Consider the following 16115-nt stretch of genomic DNA (forward strand, 5'->3'; position numbering starts at 1 on the left):
GAAAACTTTACCTTATATTTTGATTTCATTTTTCTGCAAAAAGAAAGCAAAGATCATTTCCTTCTTGTGAAAAAGCATGATCTGAAACTTTATGTGAAATGCCCTAAAGCAGTAATTTGTTTAAAATACAGGTATATGGGTTTTTAAAAAGCTTACACAAATCAGCTCAACGCTACTTCCATTGATGTCAGTAATTAAACTCTCACTTGACTTTAATGAGAAAAGCCTTGGGTCAATGCTCAGCTTCCTGAAAATGCTGCTATATTATCTACTTTTTTTTCAGAATTTCATCAAAATATGGCTGTTCTTGCACAGTGTTTTGAAAACTGAAGCTAAAATCTAAATCCACAATGCATATGATGTTTAATACTAGGTATATAATTTTAAGGAGGTTTTAGAAGAATTCATAAATAGTTGAAGTTCAGCATGTAAATGTTTAGGGCATGTCCTAGCTAATCAAAACAATTTGACTAATATTATACACACCTTTGTACTTAATTCAGAAAAATGCTTGATTAGAATCAGTGGCAGTAACTTAGCAGAAACCACCTCATTTCTTTGCAGCAATAAATTCTTTTTTTTTTGTAATAAGAAAATTATTGTATAATGTAATAATAGACTTTGTGGTGATCTAGAAATAATGGCATTAAAATTATGCAGAAAGTCCTTCTATTAATCTCTTAATATCATCAACAGAAATTTAAACAAGTCTCTAACTTGCCATGAGTGTGATGCTTCCATTTTTCTTCCTAAAGGACTACTGTTTGTGCTCAAAAACATGAAAAAACCACTTTTTTTAAGTACTGCCTTTCTCAGCAGCTCTACAGTTTTGACTGACAGACACACAGATTTCCCACTGCGGGTGAAACACAGCTGGCAATCTGCCCGGTGCACGTTGTACATGTGCATGGAAGCTTTTCCCTGCAGAGTCACAGAGACAGACAAATCCCTCGCATCAACCTGATGCTTCTCTTGCCAGTGAAGAGCTGGCCCTCTCACTTCAGCTAAAAACGCAGCCACTCTTGTGGTCCATGTTTCAAAACTATAGCCTCAAGAGACATTTACACAGCCTAACAGATTTCCATGACGTGTACCTTTTTCATGTATTCACCACATAAAACCTTTCATTTCATCTGATTACTCTCTTTCCCTTTTCCTTGCTGCGACTCATGCACTCTAAGTTTGGAATTATCACAAATATCATTAAGATACTATATACCTCTTTCCAAACACCTAAAGAGGAAATTTAATAAAATAAAGCCTAGTGTCCATTTGTACATTGCCAACTGCTCAGCTCATTCTAATTTGATAACCAACCTTTAGTAATGATATTTTATTCCCAATGCCTTATGCCAGTTTTTAACACATTCCTTGTTAAAAAATTATGCTGAAAAGTATACTGAGACTCACTCAAATATTCACTAATATCCAAATACGTGGTTTGCTTTCTTCATTCACTAACCTTAGAATTCACCCAGATCTCTCTCTTTGTCTGTCCTAGGACAGAGACTAACTTATAACCTCTCTCTTGTAGTAGAGATTGAACGTGTGCATTGGAAAGTTATCTGCTCCTGTACTAGAATAATGAATAGAAAAACAAGCTGGTAAGAGTACTGCTTTGTACATCTGTGTGCTTTCCTACATTATCTCTCTGGAATCGGGATCTCAGGGATGAAAATGGTAAGCAAGGTAATATAATGTGTATGTGATGAATGTGATGCCAAACTGACTGATTGCCCGGTTACCTTAACAGTTCATCCAAATCACTTGCCACTCTCCTCACCTGAAGAAAATAACATTTTCTGTCACCTAACCTAAGTGCTAAAGCCAATGTTCTTCCCAACGGATAATATCGGACACTTCCTGTCACCCAATCTAGGTGTTAACACCAGGTGCGACACACACTTTGATAGGTAAAACTTCTGCAAGCAGCAGCAGTGCAAAACTCAGGGCTCCAGCTCTGGCGGCTGCACGTGGGAGCAGGGGCCCTTCCGCCTCCCTCCTGCCGCTCTCCCAGCTGCACCCTCCTCACAGCACCTCCTGCCTTTCCGCGGAGCCGCGGCCTCGCTCCAGCCCAGGCCGCCCTGCTCAGCCCCGCTGTGTCGGCCTTGCCTTGCTGCCCATCTCAGCCCAGGCCCCTTGATCCACCAGCCCCTGGGCACCCTCCTTTCACTCACCCACCATCCAGGCTCCCCTTTGCTGCCTCTCCTCCCTTCCACTCCCTGGTGCAGCGACTACCAACTTCCCTGTTCCTTATTCCTCCCCCATCACATCTCCCCTGCCCTTCTCCTGTCATTCCCCGCCTTGCTCTTCTGGGCTTCAAACCCAAATTCACCCTCCCCATCCCTCTTGGTTCCTCCCTGCAGTCGTCTCACCTGCCCCAGCCACCCCCAAGATCCTCTTCAACAGAATCTCTCATGCGAGCAAATCCTGTTTGTTTTTTGCTCTGTCCCGTTCTTAGAGACAGTAGAACCATTTCTGAATTCCAAAATTCACCTTCATGGATGTTTACTTTAGAAGGGTTTTAGCCCAAACTGCTGAGCTCTGAAAAAATATTATCACTTATTGTCAATGAAAACAGGATTTTACAGTGAAAGCTGGCTCAACAATATGCACAAACATACTCCCACAAGCAAACATTATCTATCTTTCTCATAAAATTCTAAACTGTCCGTATTAACATTTTTGTTTTCAAAGTTCATTCAAAAAAGAATTCTAACTATTTCAGTACTTTTACTTCTTACAGAAGTCTGCAGGTTTGGGTAATAGCCTGCTCTACCAGCACTGTCTCTTACCACTTGAATACATGACAGACAAATGAGGAGTAGAAACATATTGAATCTTAAATTAATTTTTTCCTTTGAAAATATTCCAATTTTCTATTTTATGTTTCTCATGGACAATGCTCAACTTATTACAGACCCCGATGACTTTCATATTACAAAAGCAACAGTTTCAAACTTTTGATCCCTGGAGAGGGACTGTTCTTGATCAAGCTAATCCCAGTAAAGAACAGATATGTTGCTCTGCCACATTTTCCTTCCTATTAGTAACAGCACAAAAAGCAAAATAACCAAATATCTTTGGTTCCAAATATCTTTGGTTCTTTTTCACAAAGATAAAGGTGAGGTGAAGCTATTTGTATCAAAAAAAAAAAAAAAGAAAAAACCTCCAAAGAATTATAACAAAGTAGCTTTCATTTAAGGCATCGTTAGCAGCAAATATGCACCTGTGGAATTTAAAATAACCCAAGGACATCTCAATTTTAAAATTATTACTTACTGCCAATTAAACATCTCATTACAAATAAAAACTAGTTGAACCACGATGCACAATGTGTCATTTGGTGTGTAAGTCTGAAGGAAGAGGGGTGATTGAAGGAAAGGAAGAGACGACAGGGTTTCATTTCCAGTTCTAACCCACACATGTTAACACTGTGTTTCTCAGTTTAATTATCTGTCTCAGTTTGCCCAGCCAGAAGAATAAAGAAATAATAATTCCATCTAACTAATACTTCCATTTTTCATAAGCATGTAATAATGCTGAACAAATCTAGGTCTCCACAGCTTCCAGATGGGAAGAGCTGTAAGAAAATAATTAAAGTATCCAGCATTGCAAGCAAGGTATTTGCAGCAGTTTCCCTGCATTGGCACGAAGGAATGTTGGTTGGCATCTTGCAAATGCCTTTTAAAGTACACAATACTGTGATTTTTGTGTGTCCCTACAAAGCTGTGACTTGCAACTGAAGCTTGTCTCACAGTTGGGGCATTTATAAAGCCTTTCTTCAGCGTGGATTTTCTTATGTCAAAGAAGGCTTGATGCTTATGCTGCCCCTTTTCCTTCACAGAACTCTCCTCTTTGCTGTCTCATTGCCTAATTTTACAAATTGTGTAGAAACTTAGATATCTTTAAGATTTTTATCCCTCTCTGAATTTATCCAAACAACAACAAAAATGATGGACATCCTTTAATGCTTAATTTACTCCCCATACAAGTTGAAACTTGGTCAAAGTTACAGAGACATAGGAGAGGTAGGTAGCTAGAGGTTAAGAAAGAACAAACAAACTGTTATTATAATGATCACTTAATTATAGCAGAATTCCTGCAAAATAATACTTTTGGCAGAGTTGCAAGCTTAGCTAGGCTGGTTGCTTAAGAATTAAAGGGATATACATTAGTTCCTGAGTCTTTCAAAATTAAACCATCAGCAACTTCACAATCATAAAGCCAAGAAAAATAACAATCAAGATCGGTTACAACTTTTCATCTATTCCTAACACTAATCCATCTAAAATTTCCCCAATCTGCCCATACAGAAATCATGATTTCTGACCTTCATACTAGCTACTGAAAACCTCAGCAGCTGCTCTGCTTGTATGAGTAAGTGCTATATTTGATGACAGCAAATTTCTGAAAGCCTATAAAGTAATCAGGAAAAAGACCTCACAGCACGTCTCTCCAAAGTTTCCAATTTTTCATGTTTGAAACTCTTCTGCAAAGGCTCCAACCATCGAATTAAACTATCAGAGACACATTATGCTAGAGATCAGTGAGATGTGTAACAATCTGCAGTGATCCCATAATATCTATAAAATGACTTCCAGATTTCTCTCCAAAGTAATGGCTAGAAATGTACACCAAAATCTCCCTTCTGGCATGTGAAAGAGCTGAACATCTCAGTGTGCTCTATAGTATGAATTGCACCAACAATTTTGATATGTGTCCACAAATACTGTTGGTGCTGTCTGTATCTTGGTCATCTTTGTACTTTGTTGCAGAGACAGGAAGCAAAAACCACCACACAGTTCAGTGAAGAGTCTGCTACTTCACTGAGAGCAGCTTACAAAACCAGTGGTGCTTAGATGTGTTGAAACCAGTGGTGCTCAGATATATTTTTGTTCAGCCAATTGCCTTAGCAAGCCTTGTTGCCTGGCATAAATAGAAAACCTTTGTGAGCCCTCTGTTTCAAATGTGACCATAGCTTGAAATATACAAAAGATCCCAAGTATATATGGAACTACCAAACTCTGCAGTAGTTCTTGCTAGAAGGAGAGCCTGTACTTCCAAATTCTGGACTTGTAGAAGTTCTACCTCTCCCCTTATCAGAAATGATAGAGATCTTGTTGATGAAGATTGAGACAACGAAGGCATTAAGTATCTCAATCTCACCTGTGTCCACTGTTACTAAATCCCCTGCCCCATTCAGCAGCAGGTCCCTATTTTTCTTCTAAGTCTTTTACTACTAACGTAGCAACAGAAGTTCTTCTTGTTGCTCTTGATGTTCCTTGCAACTCTCACCTCCAGTTCAGGTTTAGCTTTCCTAACACCATTCCTACATGCTTGGGCAATGTTCCTAAAGTCCTTCTTCACCGGCGATCCTTTCTTCTACTTTCTATATCTTGCCTTTGGCATTGGAGGTCAGCCATAAGGTCCCCGATCAGCAAAATTAGTCTCCTGAGACATCTACTTTTTCTTTTTTCTGACTAACAGAATGATCCGTTCTTGCACTTTGAAGATGTTGTCCTCCAGAAACCTGCCAGCTTCCCTGGGCAACTTTGCCCTTCAGAGCTGTTTGCCATGGGATGGTGAATAAGCTAAAATCTGCTCTCCTAAAGGTCAGGGTCTGTCCTCTGCCACCCTCCACTCTTCTCAGCATCTTGAGCTTCAACCAGCTCTTCCTTGTTTGTGATCAGCAGATCCAGCTGTGCAACACCCCTGGATACAGTCCATACTGTATCTGGAAGTTATTCCTGAGGCTTCCAGAAATTTTCTTTACTGCTTGCATGCCACCGTGCTGTACTGTCATGGGATAGCAGTTGGCTGAAGTTCCCCATGTGAACCAGCATCTGCAATCCAGCAGCCTCCTCAAGCTGTTTGAAGAAAGCTTTGCCCACTTCGACACCCTGCCTGGGCAGCCCGTAATGAATTCCCACCATGATGCCGCCCCTTCAAGTCCTCTCCTCTGATCCGACTTGCAAACTCTCAAGCTCTCATCCACCCAACCCAGAGAGGACACCATATCTCTGCAAAGAGAGCTGCAAAGAGAGCAACCTCCACTCCTCAGCTTCCCTGCCTGTCTTCCCTGAAAAACTTGTATCCATCCAGCGCAGCACTCCAGCTGCGTGAGCTGTAATATCATTCATGTTATTTCAGTGATCTTTTGTTCTGCAGCTACACGTAGAGCTCGATTTCTCCCTGCTGGCTTTCCAATCTGCATGAATTTCTGTACACAGAGATGCTCTTTCATCATGTTTTACAGTTTCTGGGGTCTCTTGTTTCCCTGCACTCTTTGCCTTCCAGCCCTGTCCACTGCTAATTTAACTGGGGGTCACAAACTCCCTCTTCTGCCATTCCTAGCTAAAGTTCTCCTCACCAGGTTGGCAAGCTCTTTAGCAGATTTCTTGTCTCACTATTTAACTAACTACTCAGTCATATTATTTAACATCTTAGCATTTCATAAAAAAAAAATAAACAGTATGCAAACTCACAATATCTGGGTGATGGAGTTGCTATGAAGTTTGAACTCTCTATTGATTCAAGTATAGTTTAGGTAACTGCAGCGTATGAAAAATCAGCAGCTCACAGATATTTCAGCTACCTCTGTGAAATTGTTTCCCAATTTACCAGTCCCAAGGTATCACAGAGCGAGCAAGGACAGGAATGTCACTGCTGATGGTTTGAGAAGACAAGACAGGGATGCAAAGAACTACCTCTGACATCTAGAAGCAGGCACAGGTACAGCTGATCAGCAATAAGGAAATAAATATAGGATTTACCATACAACTCCACCAACCTAATAGCAGGAATCTACCAAACACACCTCCTGCTCCTACCGATGTATCCTCGTCCCCTTCCTTACGCTGACATCAGTACTGCCACCACTCCAAGAAGTTGAAGTGTCAGGGAATTAACTCTGTGGAGAACTGGGGTGGGAGAAGGGGTGGGAGCACGGGGACAGGCTGGATGGCACTGCCCGCCCAGGCTCAGCAGAGGGCTACACGGGTGCAACCGCCCGCACCGTAGAACCCGCTCCTCCCTCTGCCCACCCTGGGTTCAGCTCCCAGGAACTCAGTCTCTAGGGCTGCCAATTTCACACCATTGGGACAGTTCCTAACATCCTAAAATCTTTAGGATGAATAAACACAGCTGGACAAGCAATTGCAATCAGAATTCTAGACTTTTTCCTACAAAGCATGATATAAATACATAAAATATTGTTTAGCATTTAGAATGTAAATGCAATGAGTACATCAAATGTGAAATACAAAGGAAACGTTAAATAGCATTTCAGATTATGCTGATGAAAAATCCTCTTTCTACCCCTCTATGGACATTTGTGGACTATTGTACACTTTACACCCCTAGAGTAATTTGGATATTATAAATTTAATACAGATACTACAGCATATTCAATGGCATTTTATATTCCTAGAGTAAAACATCGGAAGTGTTAGTTTTTTTCTCTGCTGCTTCTGTATAATAGATTAAAAAACCTATATTGCAAAAAAAAAAAAAGGCATTTTGGTAAATCAACAATGCTCCAGCATCAGACAACATAAATAAATCATCCAATGTGAATATTCACAGCACGATAGAATAATATTGTTTTTTACCACTAATGGAACTGTCTCATCTGTGGAATTCATATCATTCATTGCCTATGATTTTTAATATTTGTAAACTATTTTATAGTTTGAGATTAAGAACGAAATTTAGACACAAAATCCACTAACTAAGATTTCACTTAAACTATTTACAGATGTTTACGTCAATAATTCAAACTTTTAAATGCCAAACAAATTCACTCCATAAATAAACCAAACTTTGCAGTGGAACATTTCTGATTCTCCCATGGTCTTTTCCTCCTAATATGGTAGAAACAATTCTGAAAGGTCCTGAATAGAACAGCTAACACCAAATATACAAAAATCTTCCAAGGTCTTTAAAGAGTTCTCAGATCACCAAAGTCAGAAAACTACCCTTTTCCCTCACTTCCAAAAAGAACCTTGTCAAAATGCAAAGCGGGGAATGCCCAGCCTGTTTTAAAACCTTTTCCTAAAGCTCTGTGGACAAGAAGCCCATACTGAAAACAAAGAAGGTTGTACTGGAAGACAGCAGTAATCACCATGAAGCAAGTCATTTTTCTGCAAACAATCACTGCCTACTTGAAGTGGATGAAGATCCTCAATGCTCCCATTTCAGACTCAATGGACAGAGGGATCAGCTCCCTTTTTGCAGCAAGGTAGCTTCAATTCACAGCATCCCTTGTCCAAGGAAGACACAAGCCAAGGCCTGAGCCAGAAGGTAACCTCTATCTGTCTCGCTCCCTAAATGCAAAGGCTGTGGCTATACCTTTGCCTCACCTATAGCTTTCTGCAGGTGTATTAAAGAGCAGAATCCGTGGCAAGCATGAGAAGAAGGTGCCAGTTTGGCCTCAGCCCCAGCTACATTTTTGAGTTGGTTTAAGGCAAACTCTGGGCGCTGCTGATCTGCTGAAGCCCCTATCCCAGGAGCGGCTCTCTCACCTCAGCCAAGGTGAGACCTTTCCTCAGGCCGTGCTGTATGGCCACACCAGCTCCTTTCCACGCTAGCCCGGTGTGTGGCTCCACCAGCACTGCTGGGAAGGCAGGGAAGAAGGACATATTCCTCTAATTCACTGAATGTGGACGCTTATTTTTGCTTAAGCAGACACTGAGACTTGTGAAACCCGTTCTTTCCAAGTGTCTTGCTACACCCACTAAACCTGAGAATAAGCTGCAGGTAGCAGATACAGCTTCAGACAGCCCTATATTTAACTTCACATATGCACTTCTCCACCGAAGGTCTGTCATCATCCCTCTGCACAACAAAATCTTACTAAAACATCAAAAGAGTGCACCACAGGCCTTTATACAGGGCAGATTTACCTCAGGAAACTGCCCACTGCCCTCCTTTTCTCTTGCTCATGGATAAAGAACATTGCCTGTAAAAGGTGAATTCTACTGCAGAGTACTTGACTCCATCATTCACTGCTGCTCCTGCCAGGATAGAAAAGAGTTGTTCAAGACAACAGCCACTCATGCCCCAACCAGGGACTGCCCTAAGCCCTCATGGAGCTTCTGTGCCCTGTGGACACTAGCGCTGAGAAACCCGTGTTGTCATCCTGGATGATACAGCCCTGAAGATAATTTATTTCTACTAGAAGAAGCAAATGAACATGTTCACCGTGCAACATGTGTCGTCTCATTCTATGAAACAGAAAAGCCACCTTAAAATCTATTTCAAGTAAGTGGGAGATAGTGACACGCAGTCTGTACCAGCTAGCGTGCAAGAGCTCAAGTGAGCCATCTACCTGAACCCTTCTGATTCCTCCACAAACCCCTTTCCTCCAGGAAAGGACAAATAAACTTCATTGTTGATATAATCTAGAAAATGCAAACATCTGAATTTGCTACAGATTTGTTACAGTTTATATTGGTGGCATCTAGCTTCTTGTACCTTAATTTTTTTACTACTATTCTTGGATGATTTGTAAAGATGAACATGGAAAATATTATTTCATGATTAAGAATAAATTTAATAATTCAAATCAAAAAAATCTAGGAAAAGAGCAGATACAAATTCCCAATGAAATTGGTTCATGTTTTGTTCTTTTTATTGTAAGGATTCTTTACAAAATGTGTTTTATGATACTTCAATAACAGAAATAAGGAGAAGGCTGTTAATAGCCTTACTTGTGGCTGAGTCCCATTTTATTCTTGTCTTCTCCTTGATCTTATAGAGATTGAGTACTACTCATCTTGAATAAGCAGAGCCTGTAGGCAGTTCAGCGGTATTTTCAAAAAATAAAAAATATATTGAAATTGAAAAATATATATTCAGTGTAGTACTTTTCTTTTTACACTTGAGCTGTGTTGAACAAGCTGGCAGCACATGATTAATGCAATTTATACTGTTGGCTAATGCAGAGTTGATTAAAACTACCAAAAAAATCAGAATACAAATAAGATGAGTTAAAAAAAAAAAAGAAAGAAAAAAGAATATTCTTATTTTTTAGCTAGAAAATCCCAATTCTTATTCTATCTCCCAACATCTTAGAGGAGTATTTTTGAGAACTGCTTAAGGTGCACAGTATCTTATCAATACGTGCAGAGCACAAATCTGTATTACAAGGCTGTACATGGGAGCATATCAACGTCTCCCAGTTTGTTGGGACGTTTCAAGGGCCACACTATGAGTGTAGCTTTTTTTCCTCTAAGAGCAAATGGAGCACGTGCTCACTGAGAATACATCATGGATCGCACAACCCTGGTTATAATAGGAACAGGTACCCAAAATGAACCTACTCCTCTGCACATAAATTGCTGGGCTTCTGAGCTGGTTGATGAGCCTGATAAAGCAGCAGACACGTGAGGTGAACACCTGGGCAAGTGCTCTGCGATCTCCGCTGAGATCCTGCCCGGTATGTCAGGAATGCTGCCTTCCAGAAGACTTCAGAGAGCAACACTGGTCCAAAATGCCATCCCAAATGGAATACCTGAGGACATTTCACAGTATGAAACAAGCTAAGGGTGCACTAGGCAACTATTAGGACATGTTAATACTCTGTATAAACAAAAACAGAAGTTATTGGAAACAAATGGACTATAAAGCCCAGAAAGGACAAACAGAATTTAAAACTACTGCTTGAAAGTGCCAATTTACAGAAAAAAAAATGGATAGAACCTTGATCACCATCACCATTTCAGTGAAAAATAGACCCCAGCACCTGTTCTCTTAAAACAGCGTGTTAAGGCTGGTGCCATGAGGTGATGCCCCAGCATGATTTACATCTTGCTTCTGCTCTTGAGGATGCAGCCCCAGCACCTATCCCGTGGAAAACCCGCTCGTGTGCGTGCATGTGCATGTGCCTGTGCCTGTGCAGGCTCCGCAGCAGTTTCCCAAGCAAGGGAAATGTTTTCCTCTGCTCCACCCAGCGCAGAACAGGGCTGCAGAAAGCCCTAGGCCTTTTGAACTCTCAACCGTCTTCTTACCAAATTGTTTGTTTTGCAGCCAGAAAGGCTACGTAGAGATTACTGAACACAGCCCTCCAGACTGCGAGCAAAAAAAAGGTGACAAGTTTAAATCAATCTGCATTAGTTTATTGTATTTCCTCTTACCGTTTAAGCCAAATGCAGTGGAGAGCATGTTTATCTACTAAGAGAATGTCAGCAATTATGATTCATATATCAATCAATTCAATTTTTCTAAAATGATTCAGATTTTCATTTAAGGACTTTTAATTTCGGGCTAGAAATGTCCTTGCTGTTTTAGAATACTTTCCATATACTTTAATTCTGTATTTATTTTCAAAATAAAGTAATTATTATATTCTTACATGCTAGTTTTACTCAGCATTAAAGTTGCAGTAAGATAACACAATATATAATAAATAACACCAGAGCTGATTTGCTTTCTGCAAAAGTCACTTGTGCAAAAGTGACTTGTTTTGCTTCTGTAATAAACTGTGACTAGTTATAAAATATCTGCTCTCACAACACACACTTACATTTTCATTATTCAGTTAGCATTATCCCAAAAGGTAAATTAGTCATGAAATTCTCTTGCCATCCTTGCAATATCCCTGATTTGGAATGTAATGGATATGGGCAAAATATTTTGGAATTGGGGCAGATCAAGCCATGCTGTTTAGGTAATAGTGTTATTCCCTAGTGACTTCACACTTGTGGTAGACAGACTCAAACAAGCACTACAGTGTTACTGAGGATACAAAAGACCTGGAAAAATACAGTTTCTATGGATATCATTTAATGAAGGCAAGCCCAACATGTCCCCCATTTAACAGAATTATTTTTCCTCCTTTGCAGGTATTCAGATATATGTCTAGATCAGGTAGATTTTGCTAAGGTACAAATTTTTATACCATAGCATCGTTAAATACTATTCTTTCATGCAGAAGCTATTAAATTATAGATACTGAGATGATCAGAACATTACTGCATACGTAACCAAGTTGGATTTTTCCAGAGACATTGTCTTCTATATTTTTAAAACAGTTAATTATGGAGAACTAATCCTGTTAATGTAAGCTCATATGGAAAAGGAATATACTATTCACATTTTCTAAATGAAAAAGCAAATTTGTGCCAGAATTATCCATTGGTCTTATATAATCTGAATATATTTGCAAACACTACTTTTATATAGCAACCCATATTATATAATATAATACTGCTAAAAATCAGAAGAGTGATTTAGACAGTAAAGGAAATTAGGAACAGCAGTACTGAAAAGACCAAGGAAGACTAAAATGTCATTTGTTTACATTCTGTAATAGCCAGCTTGGGTTAGATAAACACATGGATTCTTTCTAGACGGAAATATTGCACAAGATTCTGAAATTAAGCACAGAGGGTGGGAAGTGCAGCTATAAGTAAGTGATGTTTTGCTTTTCATCACATCACAATAATGGCTTTCAGACCTGAACCATAACCATTAGATCTTTGTCCTCAGTGCACAATTCATAAAATCCAACTTCTGAGCAATGCCACACCCTTGTGATTAGGCAGCATTTCAAAAATATTTAGATAAAGCCTGATCAAATAAACATCTAGGCAGGAAATGCTGCTTGGAATGCACTCACTGAAATGTACTGCTATACAGAGCCACAAAGCAGCCTAACTTGAGAATTCAATCAAGCAAAATCTAGCATAATCTCATTACAGCCTTTGCAGTTAATGAAACCTATTTAAGTCTCTGTCATTCTGAGTTTTAGAGCAGACAAAAGCAAAAATCATTCAGTCTATGTAACACAAGCACAGAGAAACAGCATACAAGGTTTTATTCTTTAGGTTATCCTAGCTCTATACCAAGCAATGCATAATATGAAAAGATTACTCTTCTGCTACTCACTATTGCTCCAGGATTTCAGTAAATATTTGATACTGATTTCAAAGAAGCCTGAATCCTGCTGGCTAGCCATGTCTGCTGCATACAAAGAGGCTTCTATAATTCTGAAGCAGCTGAAGTGGCAGGTACTATGTATGTAGATGTGACTGTCACCAGTTAGTGATGTAAACGAGGGGTCAGAGGAGGAAATGAAGTCTCTGCAGATCCACTTCTTCCGCTCATGGTAGGTAAGCGCTTGAAAAAAAAAAAAAAAAAGGCTCCACAACAACAACAACAAAACCACACCGGGAGATTTTTGTCCTTTGCTCTTCCTTCAGGGCTCCTACTTTATGTATTTGCCGTTCATTTTATCCCCTCCAGCCCTCAGTACGGGTTTTCATTTATTCCGTTCCGCAGCTGGGCAAATTTCTGCCGCTCGGCTCGGGCACACGCAGCAGCGCGGCACTTGTTCCATGAACACGGCTGCAATATCTTGTGGAAGGCGCCGGCGCTGGACGGGCGCGCAGGCTGCCTGCGGGCAGCGCTTTTCCCCGCGCGGCCGGCGGGCAGGCGGAGCGTGCGCACCTCCCCCGGGCACCGCATCCGCCCGAGCCCCCCTGCCGCCGCCGCCCGCGCTGCGGCTGCGGGGATGTCACCGCTCTCCCCGGGAAGACACCCCGCGCCGAGCGCCCTCCGCATCCCGCCGCACGCGACGCCCCTCACCGCGGCCGCGGCTCTGCCCCCCGCGCCGCCGCCGAGCGGCCCTCGGCCTCCGTCCTGCCCCGTGCCCGGCACGGGCGAGAGGCGGCAGCCGAGCCCGGGGTGACAAACACACACAGCTCCCTGCGCGGGGGCCCTCCCTGCAGAAGCGCCGCTGAAAACGCTCCGCTTGGTGTCATCTTGATCTTGAATGATGGGTTTTTTATAAAAAGAAAGACGGCAGACTGAATTTGTGTAAGAAAATGAGGCAGAAGCAATTCATTGCTTGTTAGCCTGTCTGCATTCGCTACAAAATATGTAATTGCTAGCTACAGTTTCCATATTTCTATGGTTTTATTTCAGATAATCACAGTACTTCACTGTGTCCATTTTGATGGTAATGAAGGAAAGTAAGAAGCATCTGTTTCCCAAATATTTGTCTAATATATTCTTGTTATCATCCCTCTAGATATTATTTTCTGGGAATTACACTACTACTTCTATTTAGTGGAATAAATTTCCTGCAGCATCTCATAATTACAGTATCCAAGCCAATACAGTGTCTCTGCTGTTGATTCTTCTGGCAAATGCGTCAACAATGATATTTACACATTATTTTTGGCTTCAGTATGCAGCAGATTTCATCTTTGGATTAAAAAAAAAAAGGAATGCAGGAAATGCAGGAATCATTGAGTTCAAATGCCTGTGATTCTCAGTGAAGATATCTAGATGTCTTCTGTAAACATGTTTCAGCTTGAGGCATAGTTTTGTGTCCTTGTGAATGGAAGGCTGATGTAGAAACTTACTTTTGAAATCATCTTCCAGTTCCTAAACTTACTCAAAACCAGTTCATACCCTTTCTCATCTCAACTATCAGAAAGTTTTTTAGTATTTTAGATGTGATTTTACCATGTAACAAAAGGATTTTATCAGGCATTCCTCATGGTACTGTTAAACCATTCTGGGTCTTGACATCATCCAGTTTCTCTATTTGAGAGCCTGATCAGCCCACCACCAAGGACACTCCTTCATTAGATGCTATCCCATTTCAACCAGCACACTCAACCTTTTTACCATTAATGTTATATTTAATACTAAATATGGCTAGTGTCAAGACCTAGCATTGATGACTTCCCACCATCCTACTAACTGATTTTTCAGCAGAGATGGCTCCAGTCAGGTTTAGCATTCCTTATTCATTCTTACAATTGTTGCATTGATTCCTACCTCCAAGGATTTAAGTAGTAATCTCCTCTGTGATGCTGCATCAAATGCTTTTCTGAATACCACATATTTATTAATTCTAACACAATCCTACTGTTGAAAACAAAGATATAAGGTTAGTTTGCAACTAGTTGTCTTTGCTAAATCCATATCACATTTTACCCCGCTTTCATTTAAATCCACAACCTTATTTACCGTCTCCCACCAAATTTTGTTTCAAAGCCTTGAGTGTAACTGAGGGCAAGTGGCTTCTCAGGAGTCATGGATCATTTTTCCCCCTTACGAAACACAATTTCTGTGTGAAAGGCAGAATCTTTCTTTTGATAGACTCATCAGAAATGTTACCACCTGACCGGCAATTTCATATGCCAGTTCTTTCATTGTCATGAAAGGGAAATCATCTGGTTTTTGCAACGTGAACTTGAAGACCTTTGAGTTTTGTTTCCACATCATACTTGCTATTTTTTTTTCCTATGATCTGTCCTGCCTTTGTTCCTCTAGTCAATGCTACACACTTATGGAAAATAAAGGCAAGACATTCACTCAGTGGCCTTATCTTATTCTTAATTTTTCTTTCATCCTCACCAGATACTGGACCCTTTAAAATCTATACTTGCTTTGAGAAAAACTGTCGAGGATCATGAACACTTAAATATCATCTTTTTATTCTGTCACACATTTTTACTCAGCTGAGTTTTTAATAGTGCTCACTTTAATTCTTTACTTGCCAACCTCCAAGATTTACCTTAAGTAACAATGCAAATGTTACTCATCCAGAAAAGCCTATAGTCCAACATAATCCTTTATATCATGCTTCCTGATCTCAAAATTGTGTTAACAGACACAGGCTGAAGAACAGTTTCCACTGCACTCTGAAATGTTTACAACTCATTAGTCTGATTAAAAATCCACCTACAAGAGAAACTACTTTTTCACTCCTTCAGTAGCACAGCACAGTAATCAGCTCTTTTGTTAAGACCATACCTACTTCAGAGCTGATATGCCTACACCATCAGCTCTGCTTTGGAAAGCACCACCTAGATGATAATCACCTAAGAAGTTAACTTCTCCTCTAACAGCTCTTCAAAATGAAATGTATAACCAACTAAACCCATATTAATTTATATCATTAAATACTCTTAAAATACTTTCCCAAACTTGGAAATGTTAGATTTAATGTAAATATCTGCTAGTCTAAATTCAGCTCTGATAGTAGGACATCTTCCAAATATCACGCTTTTGAATACATTTTGGAAACCCTGATATAAAAGGTCTAACATGTTGAAATGGCAGAAACGGCAGCATTCTAATTTGGTGCTTTAAAC

The 16115-nt window shown here is 40.3% G+C and overlaps 1 protein-coding gene across 1 annotated transcript in view; it reads right to left on the reverse strand.

Annotated features, from left to right (window-relative positions):
* FRY (FRY microtubule binding protein) overlaps positions 1-13224 on the reverse strand; it is a 156516-nt gene extending 143292 nt beyond the window's left edge. The window contains exon 1 of the mRNA XM_088522295.1: positions 12892-13224. Within this exon, the coding sequence (XP_088378421.1) occupies positions 12892-12961 (70 nt within the window). The 5' untranslated portion in view covers positions 12962-13224. The remainder of the gene's footprint in view (positions 1-12891) is intronic.
* Positions 13225-16115: the final 2891 nt, after the last annotated feature.

Source organism: Tinamus guttatus, unplaced genomic scaffold (genome assembly GCF_059628265.1).
Source record: "Tinamus guttatus ecotype Peru unplaced genomic scaffold, ASM5962826v1 Tinamus_guttatus_pri_ptg000150l, whole genome shotgun sequence".
Taxonomy (NCBI): Eukaryota; Metazoa; Chordata; class Aves; order Tinamiformes; family Tinamidae; genus Tinamus; species Tinamus guttatus.